At 42.6% G+C, this 21,911-nt stretch overlaps 1 protein-coding gene across 3 annotated transcripts; it reads right to left on the reverse strand.

Annotated features, from left to right (window-relative positions):
* Nucleotides 1-21,866, reverse strand: klhl24a (kelch-like family member 24a). 3 transcript variants are annotated; one of them, XM_020045386.2, is made up of 8 exons: nt 21,615-21,866; nt 19,806-19,898; nt 18,657-19,501; nt 16,432-16,616; nt 11,082-11,200; nt 3,429-3,617; nt 2,477-2,665; nt 1-1,898 (listed from the first exon to the last, which is right to left on the reverse strand). In XM_020045386.2, the coding sequence occupies exons 2-8, from the start codon at nt 19,878-19,880 to the stop codon at nt 1,695-1,697; spliced, it is 1,806 nt and encodes a 601-aa protein (XP_019900945.1). In that variant the 5' UTR covers nt 19,881-19,898; nt 21,615-21,866; the 3' UTR covers nt 1-1,694. The 3 variants fall into 3 exon arrangements, with proteins under 3 accessions (XP_019900945.1, XP_019900944.1, XP_010892898.1); XM_020045385.2 differs by having other exon boundaries at nt 19,806-19,902; XM_010894596.3 differs by having other exon boundaries at nt 19,806-19,909.
* Nucleotides 21,867-21,911: the final 45 nt, after the last annotated feature.

The following is a 21,911-nucleotide window of genomic DNA, read 5'->3' on the forward strand; positions in this document are numbered from 1 at the left end:
TGCAGGTGACAGGTTTTAATGTATTGTATAGAATTCTATAACATTTGCATGAGGCAAGGCCACTCGGTGAGCAGCACAATAGTAAACAATTACAATTTAAAGCTGTTTTACATATAGTAGAAGTCACATCATTTACCACTCTTCTAGAACAGTCTTGGTAGTTTTGATCACCAAAGGCATCTAATATTTACTACATTACCCACACACCCAACATCCAAATAAACTACTTAAACATTACATAGGGTCAAGCACACTGGTAAAGTGTATTTGTATATCAGTACAAATATCAAATTGTAAAAAAGGCAAACAGACATAATTTAATAAATTCAAATGTAAAAACTATCAGTGTGTGTTATGAAAACAATGTCCATGTGTGTGGGTGTGTGTGTTTAATCATGACAGTATCAGTGGTAGGAGGTAGGATATGAGTAAAGGAAAGAGATAAGTAAGAGGAAGTAGAGAGAAACTCTAAAAACAAACAGAAATTAGGATTAGGATTTATCAGTATTAGGTTATCACAGTTCAAACCACAGCAGAAGCCTCCCAAACGTTGTTTCCTTTGATTTGAATAGCCTTGACAAGGTCTCTGTTTCTGAGGAGATGGGACATGGTTTCTGTTTCTGAGGAGATGGGACATGGTCTCTGTTTCTGAGGAGATGGGACATGGTCTCTGTTTCTGAGGAGATGGGACATGGTCTCTGTTTCTGGAAAAGCTGAGGTTAGCTTTTTGTTTCATACCAAACAATTTTCTTTTTTGTTATAAATGTATTTGAAAAAGGTCAGATTGAAACCAAAGCGTTTTTTATAGTCAAGGCCTGTACAAAAATATAAAAGGCACATAAGGCATTGACATTTGAAGTCATACAGCTAAATTCAACCACATCTCTTCCCTCCAGCATTCAGGTGAAAACCTTCCATTACTCTGTTCCAGGTTGGCATGATAAGTGGTCACCAAAGAATGAGTTCACTATCATGTTGGAGGATTGAAGCTAATTCCATCGGGCCTTTGACAACTCGCTTCCTAGGAATGTTCCTGTGCTGCTTCCTTTGAATTTTTCTCAGGTAGTAATAAAAGCTTTGCTCTTGTTCACTTTCACAATCACTTTACTGCTATACTTGACGACACGAATTACTAAAGAAATGTATAAACGAAACGATTGAATTCATTACCACCTTTCCGTATCAGTCAATCAAAAAGCAGAGTATCTTGTTCTCTGGAAGAGGAGATGAGGAGCTATCCCTGGCCCTTAGACACTGTCACTGGCATGTCTGGTATCTGTTTGCTCTGCTGGCTCCGTCTGATGACAGTGATAATGAAGGCATTAGAGCCTCTTTGTGAAGGGTTTCCATATAACAACAAGATTATACTGGCAGACTGAGACAGGTCTGGAGTGACACAGTAGGAATTCCACCAGTACTAACCAATGAGGTTTGCTACATATGATAATTAGGAAATCCTATAAATGGAAACTGGTACTGTGGTCTGAATGTCTGAATTAGTTGCTTCTTGAGAAAAGCTCATGGGGGAGTGTGTACAGTATATTTGTTTGTCTGTATGCACTCTTCCTTGCTTGCCTGATAAGTGCAAACGGGTGAGAGTATGAGCGTGTGTGTGTGTGTCACAGAATCTGGTTGTGTGTGTGTGTGTGTGTGTGTGTAAAGGTGTGTTCATGTAGAAGGCCGCATCCATGTGGTCACGGCCGGTGGTGGAACTTCTCGTTGTAGCGGTGAATGGTGACACAGCCATGGTAGGAGATGGGGCGGGGCATGGCGGCCACGCCGGTGATGATGCCCGTTGCCGGGTCATAACACAGGATGGAGTCCGAGGCCTCGCCGTTCTCCCCGCGCCCTCCCAAGATGAAGATCTTCCCGTTACACACAGACATGCCACAGCTTTCCTGGAGAGGGGGAGCAAAGTGGAGGGAGTCAGGGAATCAATAATCTTTAAAAAAAAAAAAAAATGTTTGCTACATTGCGGATTTAATACACAAAACTTTAGTTACAATGAAAAAGTCACTGAAGTTCTAATGAAATATTAATTTGGAACATCAGTGACATAGCTGGACCATCTGGTATGATCTGGTACCTGTTTGACTAACTGGGTTCATCTGGTATGGGCTGGTACCTGTTTGACATAGCTGGACCATGTGGTATGATCTGGTACCTGTTTGACTAACTGGGTTCATCTGGTATGGTCTGGTACCTCTTTGACAAAGCTGCTTCATGTGGTATGATCTGGTACCTGTTTGACTAACTGGGTTCATCTGGTATGGTCTGGTACCTCTTTGACAAAGCTGCTTCATGTGGTATGATCTGGTACCTGTTTGACTAACTGGGTTCATCTGGTATGGTCTGGTACCTCTTTGACAAAGCTGCTTCATGTGGTATGATCTGGTACCTGTTTGACTAACTGGGTTCATCTGGTATGGTCTGGTACCTCTTTGACAAAGCTGCTTCATGTGGTATGATCTGGTACCTGTTTGCTGAAGGTGTGCACCACGTGCATCCAGAAGTCCTCCACCGGGTCGTAACAGAAGATGGACTTGGTGAGACCCCCCGACACGTAGATCAGGTTGTTCAGGGAGACCGCTGTGATGCAGCGCTTAGCGATGGGGATGCTAGCCCTCAGGCCCCAGGTGTCTGACTCTGGGTCGTAGCACTGGACCTACACAGACCCCAAAGATGGACTGGTTGTTTTGGGTTTGAAAAGTGTGGTGACCACATCTTGGACCAAGATGACAGCCCATGAAAACCGCATACAGCACATTACATCATGGATATTGACCTTTCTTTCCTGCCATCTGCTTCAGCAATCCAGACTGAACAGAGCCCTCACACATAAACTACTGAGGATGAATCATTTGGATCGTTCCTTTGACCTACTTTCTTATCTGTTCAGTAGCAGAACATGTTACGGCAAAGGAAAAATATTCCCATTAGTTCTGTGGTGTGTGATTATCCTCATTAACCACATTATCCACATTAGCTGTGGTGTGTGATTATCCACATTATCCACATTATCCAAATTAGCTGTGGTATGTGATTATCCACATTATCCACATTAGCTGTGGTGTGTGATTATCCACATTAGCTGTGGTGTGTGATTATGAAAAGACACTAAGGGCTTGTGGCCAGACCATGTGTCTGCACAGTGAAGATAGATTAACACTCACAGTGATCATTTTGGCAGTGTTCAGATTCAACAGCCTACACCTTGAATCTATGTAAAACCATAACGAATTGTGGAAAGAATTTCCTTTGGAGGATCAAATAAGAAACAAAAGGACAATACTGAATTGATCTGAATCTGAAATGCATAGCTCCATCTTTGTGTAATGTAAAGGTGTAGGGTAAGGTGTACGCGAGTATTTATGAGAGGTGCATGTGAACGTTAAGTTATTCAAGTGCATGATAAATAATTTACCCACCTTATCGGAGCAAGTGTTGTCATCAGGCCCTCCACCAATGACGAACAGCTTCCCAGCACAGCTGGCCACGGCAGGAGAGCTGACCGCCTCCTTCAATGGAGCCACCTCCATCCAGCGGTTGGAGAAGGAGTCGTAGCACTCCACATTGCTCAGACGACTCTGGCCGTCATACCCACCTACGGCATAGACCTGGGGAGGACACAGAATCGCGGTGCTTAGACGACAGAGGGTGTAATGAACCTCAACCTATGGGACGAATTCCCCAGACAAGGGTCGTCAACACGGGCTCCTCCATGAAGGTCCTGTCTGAACAGGCATAATGGTGCCGAAGGCCATACACACTAAAAAACGGAGGTACAAAACAAGAACAGTTCTGTACTTACAGGTGCACTTTTAAAGAATGTTCCCTCAAAGGTACAATTGAATTCAAAGATAAAGAGTGAATCAAAACAAAAAGAAAGAACAAATGTGCTGTATTGAAACCCTGCAGTATTGAAAACGTGTGTAGGTCATTTGCTGGTACAATTTGATGAGGTACAAAAATGGACTGGCACTAAAGGGTACACAGTTGTCTCTCAAAAAGGTACCCCCCCAAGCGACAAGCATTTGTACCCATTTAAGTACACACCGGTACTTGTATTTCTGAGTTTGTAAAGACGGTGGTATTTTCCGCTGTGTGTTTAAATCTTAAATGGAGCCCGTCCATGCCGTTTGTACATTCAGACGCCTACGCCATTCACCCAAGTGCATCAAAGCTAAAGGAGGTGGAGGGGCTAGTAAAGTCCTCCAGTGGCCCCTTCCAGTGAATTGGCAATGCTGAGGGGACAAGGGCGAAGTACATTCATTGTTACGTAGGCTTACGCCAGTGTATTCCTTCTAAAAGAATAGGAGAGATTTTCTCATTTGAATGCTAGACTTTTTTTTTTTTTATTCTGTAAGTGGAACATTAATTGCATAATTTAAAGGTGCCCTTAAGCTGATGGATTCCTTGATCTCCTGTCCACTCTCTGGAAGCCGTTGTGTAGAGCAGAGGGGCTGGATTGGGAATCATGGCATTGTTGGCCTCAGTCGCCCCCCACCCCCCTCCCCCCACTAGAAATATCCATCTAATCCAGCGGGTCACAGACTAACAAATGGAAGCTGAGACATTCTTTCATCCACCGCACTCTATACCATCTGTTTTCTTTACCGTGTCACTGTCTGCTGCACATAGACAGGCTGGTTCAGTTGAAGCTACTGGTCATGGGTAATGTTGTAAAACTGTGAATGATGATGAGATGCTTCCTTCAAAACAAATGGCACCAGCACTGGCTTACATGGGCAGCTCACAACTGAATTCAATAAGAACAGTTCCCAGCTCACATGAGCTAGCTATTCACCTCAATCACACTCCCCACCTAAATCACTACACACACACACACACACACATCCAATCTGGATTCTCTGAATTCCTCTGCGGAGTGGCTGTTGACGATTTGCCATTGCAGTGTAAGTGGGAGACAATAAATCAAAAAACAATTGCCCTGCGTGAATTAAAACAACACAGTCCTATCAGCAACGAACGAGCAAGAGAATAGTAACAGTTCGGGTCAGGATGAAGAGACAACAACAGTCACAGCAGAAGCCCAACTTTGCCCCCCTTTACGTCTGAACACTGTGCATTATGACTCCCCAAGGGGGCAGAAACAGACCGGGCGGGTGGAGTGGAAGAGGGCCGGGGGGGGGGGGGGGGGGCAAATGATGACAGGAGGTGAATTACGTTTTGCCAGGGTAGGCTTTTAGCTGCATAAATAAGACCACAGCGTATTTTTAATGCCGATTAGGCGGACAGTAATACGGTAAAAAACAATGTGGTCTTTACTGTACAGAAGACTGGTGGTGGATGCTTGTGAAGGGATCAGGAGGGAGGGAAGGAAGAAGGGACAGAAACATCTAGAAACATCGACAGGGATAAGAGAGTGCAGAGAAACAAGGAATGAGAGAGAAGCAGCCCAGATAATGACCGAGGCAGTTTGTAACTATGTCTACATGTCAAAGTGAAAACACTGGAGAGAGAGAGAGAGACACAGAAAAAGATCAACAAACCCATGGACTCTTTGTCTCTCCTGCCCCTATGCCACATCCAACAATAACCAGGGTTGTTGGGGGTGAGCGAGGAGGAAATGGAGGTATTTTTGTCTGTTTGTGTTTATGTGTGCGTGCGTTTAAACCACGCATCATGGTACCCAGAGTCAGAGGAGAGCCACGTGACCCTAACAATGCTCTACAGTTAACAGAAGGACAAAAGGACACTGTAGATCTGCCGTTCTAACCCCTCTAAGGACAGACAGACAGCCCTAGCTGAGAGGAATGATAGGGCTGCATCACCTTTTCCCAGTTGCCCTCCATCTGAAACGTAAACTCCTCTCACTCTCAATTAATACACACAAATGTTTCAAACACAGAAGCTTTTAACACACACAACAGACAAAGGCAGAAGATTTACAGATTTCCCATGTACTTGATGCAGATAACTCCACACATTCTTGGAAAATAATTTGATAAACACACTTCAAATGAACTTGACTCAGTACATATTCCAAACAGACTTGACTCAATACACACACCAAACAGACCTGACTCAGTACATATTCCAAACAGACTTGACTCAGTACACCCTTCAAACAGACTTGACTCAGTACACCCTTCAAACAGACTTGACTCAGTACACCCTTCAAACAGACTTGACTCAGTACACCCTTCAAACAGACTTGACTCAGTACACCCTTCAAACAGACTTGACTCAGTACACCCTTCAAACAGACTTGACTCAGTACACCCTTCAAACAGACTTGACTCAGTACACCCTTCAAACAGACTTGACTCAGTACACCCTTCAAACAGACTTGACTCAGTACACCCTTCAAACAGACTTGACTCAGTACACCCTTCAAACAGACTTGACTCAGTACACCCTTCAAACAGACTTGACTCAGTACACCCTTCAAACAGACTTGACTCAGTACACCCTTCAAACAGACTTGACTCAGTACACCCTTCAAACAGACTTGACTCAGTACACCCTTCAAACAGACTTGACTCAGTACACCCTTCAAACAGACTTGACTCAGTACACCCTTCAAACAGACTTGACTCAGTACACCCTTCAAACAGACTTGACTCAGTACACCCTTCAAACAGACTTGACTCAGTACACCCTTCAAACAGACTTGACTCAGTACACCCTTCAAACAGACTTGACTCAGTACACCCTTCAAACAGACTTGACTCAGTACACCCTTCAAACAGACTTGACTCAGTACACCCTTCAAACAGACTTGACTCAGTACACCCTTCAAACAGAATCCACCTCATGCGGGCCACGCGTAAGTCATCACAGACAATGCAGATGTTAACCACAATATATAAACTAGTTATTAACCTATGTCCCACAACACACTAAAACACCCACACAAACATGCGTGCATGCACACACACACACACACACACAGGACAGCAACGGCTGAGCACGTTCCAGAAAAAGGAAAACAACACTTCTCTTACATAACCGTCTCTGGCAGGAAACTAGTCCAGCAGGATGTTACTGACTACTGTTTGTGTGTGTGTGTCAGTATACGTGTGTGTGGGTGTCAGTGTGTGTTTCTGTGTGTGTGTGTGTGTGCATGTCATAGTGTGTGTGTTTGTGTGTGCATGTTATTGTGTCTGTGCGTGTGTGTGACTGTATGTGTATGGGAGGTTAAAAGGGACTTTAATAATCTATTTAAATGACCTAACGTGTATACCAACGCGTATGCGATCGTGTATACTACAATACGCGTATTCAACCGTGCATACACGTTAGGTCGTTTAAATAGCTGATTAAAGTCCCTTTTCACTCCATAGTGTGTGCATGTATGTGTGTGTATGTGTGTGTGAGTGTATGTGCGTGTCAGAGTGTGTGTGTAAATGTGTGTAAATGTGTGTGTGCATGTCATAGTGTGTGTGTGTATGTGTGGGTGTGTGTGTGTGCATGCATGCATTTCTATCCAGAGTATGGGTTCAATGCCATTCAAGGGTCAGTTGGAAAGAAAAGGCTACACGAGCCACTCGGTCTGCCCTCCATTTGACCTCCATAAACTGCACCTTGGAGAAAGAAAGCAGTCACAAACTAATACAGAATGAACATAAGAGCAAATAAGTGTTTCACACAATGCTGTGCAGGACAGTTACAACACCAGGAAAGTCGCAGGCTCTAGCCCTGTAGCAACAGAATCAAAGATGAAAATAGGAACCTACAGAGAACTCAGTAGTTGCCTCAACCAGATAGCCACGGGGGAAGAAAAACCGCCATGAAATATCCATAACGGTAGAAGAGATTACAAACAGGATAAACGTTTCTAATTTTTCAGTGGAAGTAAATGAATGGACAAAACTCAACAGTATCTTTAGCACATCACAGAGATACCCATCTCAGATGTAGCCAGAGAGAACAGAGATGAAGAAAAAACAGAAAGATAAAGAAAGAAAAAATGTTGGAATGATCAAAATGACAATAATGGAAGGACAATGAAGAAAGAAAGATGCATCGTGGAGTTCAGAACAGAAAAGGACAAAGAAATGTCAGCTGTTGTGAATAACGACAGACAGGAAAATGACAGGGAGAGGGATCTTAGGATTTAGGGAAAATATTTGTGAGTGAGTGACTGAATACCCCTTGTCGAATAGTGTAGTGGTTAGAGAAGCGGACTTGAGAACTATAGGTCCTGAGTTCGTATCTCCTCGCAGGGGAAACAGAATATGCATTATGATTTATTCGGTATAGACGAAAACTTTGCTGGCTAAACCTGAAACTGTATACAGTGATATTGCGATTGTTTCTGGCATGGAATAGTTCATCTTCAGTGTCGCTAGCAATTGCTTAATTCTTATGATTAATCCTAGGATGTTAGTAGATACTAGTAAGCCTATTACTGGCTAATAAGCTGTTAAAACGGCCAGTGGCAAAAGCAATATCTCGTAGACGCTATGGTGGAGGTAAAGTTAATAAGAAACGTTAATCAGTTTAACATAATCCTCAATGGGTTTCTAGTGACTGCTGAAACGTGTAATGCAATGTCGTAGTGGTTGAAGATAGTGACTCTCATGTGGAAGACCTGAGTTTGAATCTATTGAGAGCAACGACATTTATTAATTATTTCTGGTAGATTCCACGATTCTCTCGTGTTTTCACTTGATGAAAAAGTTAGTGATCGTTGCCTATATGAATAGATATTGTATAAATGTCATTCACGATTGAAAGAAAAAAGTACATTGTTATGCCATGAAAGAAAAAAATATTTTCTTATGCCATGAAATGAAATAGCTTTGATAGCAATAGCTCAATTCTTATGACTATTCCAGTAAGTTAGTAGATACCGGTAAAGCTTATTACTGGCTAAAACGCTGTTAGAACGGCCAGTGTCAAACGCAATACATAACCGCTATTTGCGGTGGAAGTAAACTTAGTAAGAAACGTTAGTCAGTATAACTGTATCAATGTCATTCACGGATGACCAATTAACTATTAAAATGGCCAGTGACAAAAGAGGAATTGTTCAGGATATACAGAAGCCAGGTGACAGGAAACAATTGCTCAGCTTCATGGTGTAGTGGTTAACGACACAGCCTTTCACGTGGGTGACCCAAGTTCGAATCTTGAGATGGCAAATCTCTCTATTATGGGCCAGCTGAACTAGGCTTGCCTGGTTTCTTGTTTATTAGTATGTCAGTGTTGACAGAGCCCCTAGGCCACTGATCCAGTTCTGACATACATAAAGTACTGTATGTTCACAGTCCATAACCCAGCAAGTGTCAACTGTTAATTCACCTAAATACACACCTTAGGTGCAGGTGGTGTGGAGACATGCTGAAATACAGCTGTACAAAACCAGGTACTAAGCTTAGGAATATCTAACAATGTCAGCTCAATTTAAAACAGCTGAAATTTCAGAAAAGGGCTTTTGCAAAGCAAACAGTTCAATTGTCTTTGAATATCATTGGGTTTGGGTTCCATAACTCTGAGGGACTGACAACCAAACGTGAAGAAGTTCACTGGGGTTTCGACATTCCGTAGACACTGTATATGCCATCTATATCAATTATTTGGTGGATTTCTGAATTTGCATACTGTCTTGCTTCTCAAGTGAGTGGCAGTTTGTACAGCCAGAGGCTAGCGAAGTAAGTGTGAGATTGTGATAAAAAGACAAAGACGGAAATTGTAACAAGCAAAACATGAGGAAATGTGTTGCAATACTGCAGGTGTTTCTTGCAAGGCTAATTTCTGGCAACACAGGTGTGGTGAAGTGGATTCCATGGAAATCATGTTGAAGCCAATGTGGTAGATGACTCCATGACAGGACTGACACACACTACCTGTTTCTGTGATTTGGGTTAGGGTTGCCGCTATTAGCTAATGAGAACATTGCAAATAAAAAAGTGCACATCTAAAGTAAATTTGGTGACTTGATGATGAAGTTCCTATTACACTTACCTACTTTATAGTGCCATAATCTTTCCAAGACAAAAAAGCAATTTGGACTAAATTGTTTTTAAATTTGAGCCCTTGTTCTACCTTGACAGTACAAGGTTGATAAGAATGTGATATCTACATTGTTCCTGCCTATAGCGCTTCCCTCACTGAACGGTGGGAGCAAGGTAGCTTGTACCCAGGTGTTGGTCTCCTGGCACGCTTCCTTCTCCATTAAGTAACGGGATCAACTCATGTCACATATTTACACTGGTTTAACCTAGAGTTTAAGTGGTGAGGGCAGCAACCCTAGCTACTGTAACATCAGCAGTAACATTAATAAAGGTTATATGTTATAAGTGACAGAATATCTCCCTCACCCCTCAGAGTAAATATGACTTCATTTTGCAGTTGTCATTGCCAGGCTTGGCAGTGGCTGTATGCCTAATAGCCATGGCACGTCCACTCCACTTACAGAGAGTCCAATCCTGAGAGCTAAACAGGCAATTGAGAAGATCACAACTGATCGGGACAATCACAGCTAGACCTCTAGACTCAGACATTTGTTCAACACATTTGTAGGGTGAATTTGTTTACCATGGACTAGCTAACACAACCAAACCCCTGGATACAACAGGGAAAGATGTACGTTAATATATTTAGGCACATGCACAGGTAAAATGGCCTCTGAGGAGCCGTTTGTTACACCATTTCATCACCCAAGAGGAAATTCAGAATCAATAAGGTGAATGGTCTGTCATAACAGTAACTGTTTGGGTAAATATTTGCTCGTCTTCTTGTATTTTCTTTCTCTAATTGGCAGACACACCCGATTCCAGATAAGATCCTGAGGTCACTGCTGCTGGCAGTCTGCTGCCACACTCAAACCTAAGTAAAAAACGGAATCTTGATTTTGCAACTCTTTGACACTGATATGTAACAGCTGTGCACAAATGATATGTCTAAATATGAAATATTTCTAGATTTGTTTTGGTCACGTCATCAACATTAAGTTATTTGAGGAAGGGGAGAAAGGAATGATGCATCCTTCAAGTGATGTAATAGGATCAGTTCTTGTTCACATAGTGAATAACCATCGTGAATGATGAATATATACTGTCATTAAACAAACTACGTGAATAAACCTGTCTGAACGGAGATCTGTTTACCTTGCCCAGTAGCACAGCCATCTTGTGCCTCCAGCGTCCCTTGTTGAGGGAAGCCACTCTGATCCATAGGTTGAGCTGGGAGTTGTACATCCACACATCTCTGCCGTTAATACGACCGCCTGAAACAACACACAACCACACAAAGAGAACCAATCACATGCACACAGTTAGCACTTAGTTTGCATCAATCATTAATGTCATCATTAATGTTAATCAAGCTAATTTGTAATTCCCAATGTAACCAAACACATTTACAATATTCAACATTCACACACATTTGAAATCCACTAGATTTTTGTAACAAAATACTTTTCAAAAACATGTTTCAACAGATCAATAGAAACATCTATTTTAAAAGGTGTAGCACATGAAAATAACAGAATGAATTGTACATGTTACATTTTTTAAATTTGCGTGCACATTTTGGTCAGTTATATGCTAGTCAGAGGTCAGGGTTCGAGATACACGTTAAATTCTAGGCCAAAGTCTCGTGGGTTTGCTTGCTCAGAGTCACAGACAGACACATGGTCCCTTGACCTTTTTGTTTTTAGGGTTCAGAGAAACTCACAGAAAAACCCAACCAAAATCACAGAAACAGCAAACATAGAAAATAACTGTTACTGTGGTGTTTCCAGTATTTTGTATATTCATTTAAATTGGGTATTTGTCAGTTGAACCTGGATAGTGAGTTTTCATCATGTCATGATTGAGCTTGCGTGCATCGACCTACAACATGTATTTACTAGAGTGCGACAAGGTGGCAATGAGGCAACCCTGTCTCACATTCCATCAGCCCCAAACAGCAAATTAGCGCTGTGGTCTGATAGGTGCTCAGGCACTGCCACTAGTATTAGAACCCTCATCGTAATGTCACAGCTCAACTGTGAGGCACTGACGTCATCACTGTGCCCATTGGGCTTCTGCTTCTCTGGTTGTTTTCACTTTGCACCCAACACCCAAAAACCAACAGCTGTATTAATCCCAAAATAAGACATTGGTTCCAATAGAAAAACCAAGCTGACCTAATTAAAACATTAAGACATACGTCTGTCTTGGGCAACATCCAGTTGTTAAATGCTTTGTTTTTAGACTTAAAAGTCAGTGCCGAATGTACTGTGGTACACCTGACATTGACACTGAGTTAGAGGTATGAATAAGTATGGGGAATTCTGCTGATAAAAGCAACCCTGAGACAGAGCAAGGTACACACACACACACACACACACATTGATGTTCCACAAGGCTTTCAAGCACATATAGCACATGAACATACACACAATGTCTTATTACAACACATACAAACAGTAAATATCTTCTGGTGTCTGTCTCTGGACACACGTCATTCCAAGAAATGTGTTTTTCAATAATTTTTTTAGCAAGAAAGAACATCAACATCTGTAGCTCAGCCAAACAGGTTTCAGACATGTTGAGAACAAGCCCTGACTCAACACACACACACACACACACACACAGCACCTTTTCCTCACTATCCCGCCCCATTCACCTCGTCTCACACCTGCCTGCTGTTCCTGTAGAAACATAGACACTGCACTAAATAACACTACTGGTTCAGCTAAATCAAGCAATCAACTAAGACAGATAGATAAATCCAAACAAATAGAGGTAAAACCACTATGTTTTGGTGTTTGTGAAGCTGGGTTAGGGAGATAGGGGGGGGGAGGGAGGGGGGGGAGGAGGCCATGCCTATTCTACATAATCAGATGAAATACACTTAACAACCCTTCCAGTCATTGTGACATAAATCCATCAGTGGGCTATAATCATACAATCATGACCATCTTAATGACAAAAACAGATAGCTGGTAAACAATATGAGCCAGACTAGATTCCAATCATCCACTTCTGAACCCACTGACTCCCAAATGAAGCAAAATAAGGAATGCAGACACGCCGTGGTAGAATTGTTGGGCTCGTCTAAAAATGAAGACGAAGACCCATTATTTCACTGACCCATAATTGAAAAAAAGGTTCTCCCGGTCTGCTATGCTTAGAATGGGCGTTCCTGTCTTGCATAAAGCCACGCCACATCATGTGATGTAGTCACATGCCCATTGAGTTGAACTCATGAGGACTATTAGAATAATTACCTCCACACAGCAACAAGCAGCTGTCACCTTGTCTGTAGGACATGAAGACACCGTGTTTGACCCAAACTAAACAATGGACACACCAGCTGCAAGATGCCTCTCCAACTGTATTCCAGGCCTTCTGTCCACTGAACAGACTGCAAGCCCTTTTTGAGACGTACATGTAATGTCTCACTGCTTCCATCTGACTGATGTTGTTTAGTGGACACTGAGGAAAGGTTGTGTATAAGTAGTGATACCAACGCACTTAAGTGCAATTAGTGAGTTGTTTAAGAGCTAAGTGTCGTCTACCTCAGAGCCCTTCTGTCTGTCATTCTGCCTGTCTGTCTGTCATTATCTGTCAAAATGTCAGTCAGACTGGACACCAGGAAATGACGTTAAACTATCCATAATCACATACTGTAGGCCCCTCCGTCTCAGAAAATTCCAACCTTGTGCCTTCTCCAAAGAACTAACAGAACCTATGACCATTACGGGGTTTCTAGACATGAAACAAACCAAACACCAGAGCGCACCATGACATTTAACCTACTCTTCAGTCCATTAAACCAGGCCGGTTCTCAGGGGAAGCAAGTGCAGCCTAATCTGAGCTTCCGACCTTCGGCACATTAGCTAGTAGGGGGTGGACCAGCATCGTGAAATAAACCCTGGGTTAAATGCCTAATGGAGTGGCATGCCAAACAACAGTGGCAACAACAGCCTTCTGATCAATGTGATTATACCCTGTTATTAGATCAACCTCTGAGATGTTCTAATACAGTAAAAGATTGCCAATAACTTGATCTGGAATAACTGGATATGTATACAAGGTTCAGTTAACCTCACCCACTGATCAAAAGGAAATTGGAAATTACTTTAAAATATGTCTTTGTGGTTGAAAAGGCTTTCAAAAGACATCTTTAAAATGCCCACTGACTGTTGTTACGGTACCAGTATAAACATCAATATCCAGGAAAAAAATTGATAAATATCAGCCAAATTCAGCTATGGAATGTTATTTTGCTATTATACAAAACATGTCAAACAGGAATCTAGGAAAACTAACAGATCAAGTATTGTAGTCATGTTGTTTAGTTTTTTTTGGTTGCATGACGTCAATGCATGTTAACTACATGAAAGTAAAAATTCTAAAATTCATTTAGAAAGTGTGCTATAGCAAGAAAATCTCTTGTGTCTCTTCAGACAAGTATAATAAATGAAGAAATCCATGGTACTCAAGAATTCTTGTCCCTTACAAAGTTGAAAAAGTTGATTTGTTTATTTCCTAGTTAATAACACTTGTGATGCTGATTCAGGTCCACATTCACTGCAGAACACGCACGCACCTACCTAATGTCGTTAAATAACAACTTCCGTTGCTGTGACTCCAGTTCCACATTCCTAACCGTGTTGACTAGAGAAATGAAACCTTTGGTCATATCGTGGTAGTTAACACAGCAAGTGTAGTGTGCGGAACAATACAGTTGGAGTGAGAAGGAAAGTATGATACATGGACTTGTTCAGGTCATGGTCATAGTAACTGTCCAGACACACTGGAGGTTTCATGACAATCTTATACTGATCCCATTTAAGACCGGGCTTCAGTGCAGCTGTGCAGCTGGACAGCCTCCAGGGTATGCCTGTGTGGGTGAGAGAGTGAGGGAACCAGAAGGACTGAGAGGAAAGGAGAATGGAAAACAGTGAGAGATGGAGAGAAAGAGGGAGAGAGTAAGAGAACTAGCAGAAATGAGAGGGCAATAGATGTAAAAATGCAGAGAAATACAATGAGAGAAAGAAAGTGTGAAAGAGAAAGGGAGATGTGAGTGTTTCCTAAGTGTTGTAGATAATGTTATTTAAGAAGAGAAAAAAAATCAGTGTAACAAATGAAGAGAGAGGGAGCTAATCAAGTAGCGCAGTATTATGAGTGAGTGAGTGAATGAGTGAATGAGCAAACAGAAAAGAGGAAAGCAAAGAGGGATAGGAACAGTGTGTTGACATTTCCAGGCTTGGCCTGCGGGTTGAATGTGCACACGTGAGGACTTGGCACAAGACATAAACACCCTTCCCCTCTGGGGAAGACTGTGGACTTCGCGCCCCTCCTGCTCGCTCTTCTTTTAACGTCATTTGTTATTTACTCTCTGTACTTTCAAAAGTGTTTGTTATTGGGTGGATAAAGAAAGGCTTTTGAGCGTAACTATGGCCAACTGGCACCAATGCCCTGACGTAAACCCACAGTTGTCAAAGTTGGATAGATTGCTAGACGTTTCTCTGATGAATGCGTTTGATAAGCTTAGTTGGAGATCGGTTTCTGCTTCAGTCAGAGACCCATTCGATGTTGGTTTAGTGTCCTGCGTGACCCCGCTGGTAGAGCACCACAACACCAGGGCTTCTTCCATGTAAACTGTTGAGAGCACATTACAGGGACAGCCTGAGGAGCGGTGTTGCAACAGGAAGCACGCGGTTTTCATTAGACACTGTAAATGACGTGATCCTTTCTTAATTTGGGCCCAGAGGGGCTTTGAAAAGTACACTTCTTCCAGGGTCAATCAGCCCGGTTGAAAGGCTTAGGAATGCTCTGGGTAGAAGTTGTCAGTTGGAGCTGATCTTGGATCAACTTGCTGTACCTCCCTTAAACCCTAACTTCAACCATCAGTGGAACAACTGGCCCTAGATAAGCATGTGGAAGGCACTTCATCCTGGAAAACGACGGAGTGAAGAGTTGCCTGGCCCTGCCTCGTGGCCCTCCTGGGGGATGAGTAAACAGACCAGTCAGGGCCTTCCTGGGCCCCACGCCAGCAGAGTGTGTCCAGATGTTGCTCTCACATTTTCCGCTTATTCAAAGGAGTTTGGGCAGGGAAAACATCCATGGCGAACTGCCATCACATTACTTAATTTTTAGCAATGGAAGCTGTAAGTACCCTAAGGTTTTTTTCATTAAGGGTATTTTCGCAGCTGTAGTCTCCTTTCCCCCAGGTGGACTTAAGTCTCTCCATTCCTCACTTCGTTTCGAGATAACTGATCGGGTGACAGTTTACAGTAAATACTAATTTAGTAATTCTAGTTCAACAAGGAAAGACGGTTCCTTCTAGTAAGCCAGAGTAGGTGTCTTCCGGGTGTACTTCCTGGTATTTCTTGATTTACAGCCTATTCACGAAAACATACAACCTATTCAAATATCTTTATGAAATTCTTGGGTGACAGATCCAGTACATCTCCCTCTCGGGTGGCTGACTGCCAGGGAGCAGACAGGGCAGGAGGCTCACCTGAGACCAGGATGTCATTCCGCAGGGCACACACAGCATACTCTGACTTGGTGAACTCTGGGAGCTTGGCCAGGGACTTCCACTCTCCGGTCACAGGGTCGTAACACTCCGTGTAGGGCAGGTTGAACCCCCCAATTCTCTCACAGCCCCCCACCACCACAATCACCTCAGAGAATCCAGTTGACCTGCAGTTAAAGCGAGAGAGAGAGAGAGAGAGAGAGAGGGAGCGAGGGATAGGGAGAGAGAAAGGGTAAGGTTCAAAATACAGGTAAGGGTGGAAAAACAAGACCGTCACAAAATACAATTTCAGTCAGCTTGATTCTTGACTAATGTCAGAGACAAGGCTTGGTATTCATGTAATTGTACTTGTGTACAAAGCAAAGTACACATTGTCATGGCCTACTAAGTGCTCCACTGAATAACAATTACCTCAATCTGAATGTTTTCCTATCAACCTCACTGTTCAGAAAGCGTGTGTCAGGGCTATGACAAGATTTCTTATGGTTGGCGGGTGGAATTCTCTGCAAATGCAAACTCCATGGTACTGTCAAATAAGTAACAGGATTAATGCTGCATAATGACACTTCAGAATATTACTACTTGGATAATATCTTAAGCAAACTCTCAAGCTAGTTGTCATGGTTTATTTGATCTTTCAACTATGTAGAACTACATTCCACATATAGTTCTACACGGAAGCAAATACATCTCCACAGAGCCAAAGAACCCTTATGAGCCTTTATTGAGAATGGTTCTATGAAAACCCATCCTTAATCTGAAAGTTTGTTTGTAGATCCTTTTAAAGATCCATAATGCTTTATAATTCTTGTCAGACATATAGTGTTGTAATTATTGCATATTGTTGTGCTCATTGAAACCATTAATAAACTTAAATGACACCCCCACTCACATTTAATCAAGAAAGAGCTGTGAGCAAATCACAACCTATATATAATTTTTGAATAAACTGCCTCCCCTATATTTCACTATCAAAAACAAGCAAACATCCTGATTTTGAATTGAAAAGAACCACTGCAGAACCCAAAATATAATTTGAGACATTGCATTCGTGCTTTCTCTGGAAATAGGGAGCCATGTTGGTGTTTAGGAGGGGGGAAATGCCATGCATCTGTTAGCCGAAGCTGAAACAAGAGGCCCCTCAGGCTACAAACAGACAAAGGCAGACATCTGTCTGACCTGCCTGGATACTGAGACAGCACGCCTGAGAGACACGTCACCTCCATGCTAGCTAACTGACACCCAAAATAATACTTAACCCTTGACATCTCCACGGAAAAGTGAACAGCACAGTAGAAACCAGTGACGGCTAAACAGAAGATATGTGTGTGGCAGGTTTTTCTCTGTGGACTACGTCAGAGCCACTTACACAAGAACTTATGTAAACGTACGTACTATATAATGAAAAACAGCTATCATATAATTACATATGCATCTCACTGTATGCGAGACAGTAAATAAAACAAGACCCAGCATATGTATGGTTCAGACTAAAAAAATGTTGGCAGCTAACCAGAATGGTATTGACAAGCTCGTTACCCCGTGACACGTTTACATTTCAAAATAGGACTACAAAACAAACCCTGTCTCAATGAGGCTCTGTTTGCATAAATGCCCTGTGGGCACCCACTCAAATGGTTACAGAGTTTAGGAACTTGCTGTAACCCTAAACCATCTCCTATGTAAGAGAAAACAGTGGAACATTAGCACTGAACCTCTTCCTCTTCTTATTTCTCATCTAATCGTCTTATCTCTGTCCCAAATTTCCCCTCACATAGGCAAAGCTGGGTGGTAATCCATCTGAAGTGAGTCTAAACCTGAGATAAATGGCAAGCGGTTGTTTGCAAAAAAACATGCAAATCCCACTTTTGGGGTTTTACAGTTGATTCTCTTGAAATTATTATGTCAGTTGATTTACAAGCCAGGAGGAAATAAAGATGACACAATCTGTTTTCCAGCTCTCTGGCAGGAAGTGGACAGATCTGGAACAGTACTTTACACAACCAACATACGTCCTTTGAATGCATATATGGAAAATAACAAATAAAAAAGAATAGCTGCGGTGACAACAACACAAACAGAAGCAGAAGAAATGCATGAGAATTCAGCACTGATTAGAACATGAACATTTCATTGACTACAACTGAATTGAGGGTACAAAGGCTAACTCAAGTGAACTACGCCTCCCAACATCCCCTGTGCCATACCTGCGAGGGCGGGTCCTGGGTGACATCATCTCGTTGCCCAGCACATGGTACCGCCGTGCCTCGTGGAGGAGCTGGTAGCACTCTGGAGCTGTCTGGATGATCTGATCCCCCTCCACTGTCTGGACAAAATAGTTGGGGTGAAGCAGAGGCAGCCGAACGTGATGGAGCAGATCTTTAAGCATGGGCCTCCGGGGCTCCACACTGTGGTACACCCAGCGCATCACAGCCTCAAACACCACCTCCTCCTTCCCAATGGCCAATTCGTCACTGCAGATGTACTCCTCCAGCTCGTCCCTCCTCAAGTCCAGGAACTCCTCGTGCTGGGCAACCTCAGGGAAGTTGGCCAGGGCGTAGGAGCGGCAGCGGCTGGCTAACTGTTTCAGGGCGTGGGCGTCTGCGAAGCGCTGGATGCCCAAACAGTTGCAGGGGTCCAGCTGGTCTTCTAGAAATTTGGCGCAGGCGTCGCGCAGTGTCGGGATCTGGAAGAGACTGGAGGTCTCGAAGAGGAACTGGACGTTGTCTGTTGTGATTTTGGCACGTCCCGTGTAGACGTAACTGAGGAAGGAGTCCATGGCCTCGGCCAGGATGCCGTTAATCTCCACCAGCATCTCGCGCGACTCCCGATGATCGTTGCAGAACATGGCACGGAAGTAGGAGGAGCAGGCGGACAGCACGGCACGGTGGCATGGGAACTCGTGGCCTTGGACGCTGATGATGACGTCGGTGAAGAGCCGGCTGTCGCGGAACTCATTGAACACCTGCAAGATGGCCTCTGAGTGGGAAGCGCCAGAGGAGAAGTCCAGCACTTCATTCGAATTCAGGGTCTTGGAGTCCACCTCAAACACCTTGGAGAGGAGAAGAGTCATGATGATGAGTTTAGTTCTGGGGGCCCAACAGGGTGTTCCTGCATTGTTTTCTAAACTAATCAAGTGGGGGTATTGGCAGATGTAACTGTTGTTTGGCTACTCTGCCAATTTTTGGTATGTTCTTATTTGCCAATGGGAATAGTATTTCTACACACTGCACTTCCAATCCCCTTTTTTACAATCGACACAAAAGCACTCAAGCGCAGACAGTTCAATGTCCATTTTGACAAAACAAACAGCTGAAATGAATTGAGTTCAAACAACATGAGTGGGTAGTCAGAACCTTTCGTTTGACGGCGGGGGAGTCCCTGGTCCCAGAGTCCTCCCTGTTCAGCCTTCTGCCCAGGATCAACACCATGTTTGCTGCTCTACAGAGCTACCAGATACCTTGAAGAACACCAACCCAGGAAAAGTAGATATAAGTGATAAAGCTGTACATCTCAATCACAGTGTTGTCTGTATACAAACCAATATAAATCAGCTTGTTTTGCTACACCCTATTGACATTTATGTGTTAAGCCTGTGTAACTCTAGATCAAATGTACAAGACACAGTATGTATAAATCAAGTTTCAGACGTTATTTGTACTTGAACATAACCACTGATCTGGAACCCCTGTTGCCGTGACAAAACGGAGTAAACAAATACACACCAGAGGCAGGAGACATGAACGTTCATAGAAACAGAGAGAAGAAAGGAGTTGTACTAACAAATCAAATGCCTTGGGGGTAGAGACACAGTAACTTGCATCACAGTAGAGGGCATTTGTTTTTGTTTAGATGACAGAAACTTGAGCCACACACACATTTGAAAATGTTAGTAATCTCAAAGACTATAGAGGGAGAGAGGTTGTTGTGCAAGGGTAATTAAAGCCAACCCACATGTCAATCACGTTGTTTTTAAATAAACTAGGTGAAAGAGAGTCATTATATGTTTTTAACAATGTTTGAAATGTAAAACCTGCTGCAAATTGGGATATGGTTTAGTCAACAGTAATCCTCTATCTGCCTGTGTCTAACTGCCAAGTCTTCTGAACAGACTCTCACACAAGACAGGTGTTAATCCATTCTGGGAGGGAGCCTCAAGGTCCCGCTTGAAAAGTCTTTGTTCACCTTGAGAAAAGAATATAGCAACAGTTCATCTGGCTAGTTCATCAACTCACATATGTTATGAACTATACATGATCATTTCTTTCAATAGATGCCTCTCATTACTGCACAATGATAAAGTAACATTTGCGCGCTTTGTCTAATCAGAAGTGCCCGTTGTCACTCAGTCACGTGGGTCCCCTTAACGAACAAATGCGCATGGATCTGACTGTAATGATAAATGAGGTAATTCTTCTACACGCTATATTTAACCTGGCGGTGCACACACAGCTGCTCAAAAGAACACTGCTTGTAGCCGTGTCGCAGACGCACCACCGCATTCTAATCAAGCCACACAAAGGACAGGATTTGCCACTGGCAGACCCTTCAATAACATACAATTTGTAAAAATATTCCTTGTTGGCTATCAAAACACCTAAAACTATTTCCCTATTTATTCTTCAGATGTCTTTGCGGGGGAACCGTTTTGTTTTCGTTTGGGAAAACCTGTTGTTGTTTTTTTTAGCTCTTCCTCGAACCCCAAAACCTTTCTTCCTGAACACAAAAAGCGTTGCCCCGTTGATGTCCCTTATTTTCAGGAATGTCCCTTTTTGGTTAGGGAACCATTTCCCCTCGGTTCAGACAAAAATGTGGAACCTTTCTGACAGTGTATCAGTAAATTCTAAATATAGAATAGTTATTCCTTAAACACTTAGAGCAGGTCCAAACCAAGGTTGAAAATTAATATTATAAAAAATGGAATCGAACTTAATGATAAAATATCAATATTGATGCGTCAATGTAGGTGGATAATGGCGACATATAATGTTTAAAATAAGATGCATGTATGCGCAATAACAACTATATTCTCGGAAACTGCGCAACAACAAAGTCATAAGAAAGGCACACAGGCAAACATTTACACGCGATTATCCAGTGTAACAACTGCATACAACAGTATACTGCAATAACAGTGATATTGTATAATTGTTAAAGTCCATTACCTTATCCAGAAGTTTCCTGGTGCGTCAATTTGCGGTAGTGGAGAAAAAAGTTACAAGAATAAGTTGATCTTAAAATAATGATGCCCAAAATATTGTATGATGAAATATGATTATTAGAATTTTTTATGAATACAGTAAGTTATACATAAAGAGAAACAAACAATCTGTTTTGATCTACGTCCCAGACATCGTTACTTTTTATTGCCGCAGTCGTGGAGACAAAGAACTGTACAGTGTAAACATTGAGCAGAGAAATATGTCACATGCTCAGAAGCCGACCCAGTCCGCCGGAGTTCT

The sequence above is a fragment of the Esox lucius genome, chromosome 3 (genome assembly GCF_011004845.1).
Source record: "Esox lucius isolate fEsoLuc1 chromosome 3, fEsoLuc1.pri, whole genome shotgun sequence".
Classification (NCBI taxonomy): Eukaryota; Metazoa; Chordata; class Actinopteri; order Esociformes; family Esocidae; genus Esox; species Esox lucius.

Coding starts and splice junctions, on each gene's coding strand:
- klhl24a (XM_020045386.2), bottom strand. CDS start 19,880: ATGGTGTTGATCCTGGGCAGAAGGCTGAACAGGGAGGACTCTGGGACC. Junction 16,617..18,656: donor CCCAGGACCCGCCCTCGCAG/GTATGGCACAGG, acceptor CTTTAACTGCAG/GTCAACTGGATTCTCTGAGG. Junction 3,618..11,081: donor TGGCTGTGCTACTGGGCAAG/GTAAACAGATCT, acceptor TGTCCTCCCCAG/GTCTATGCCGTAGGTGGGTA.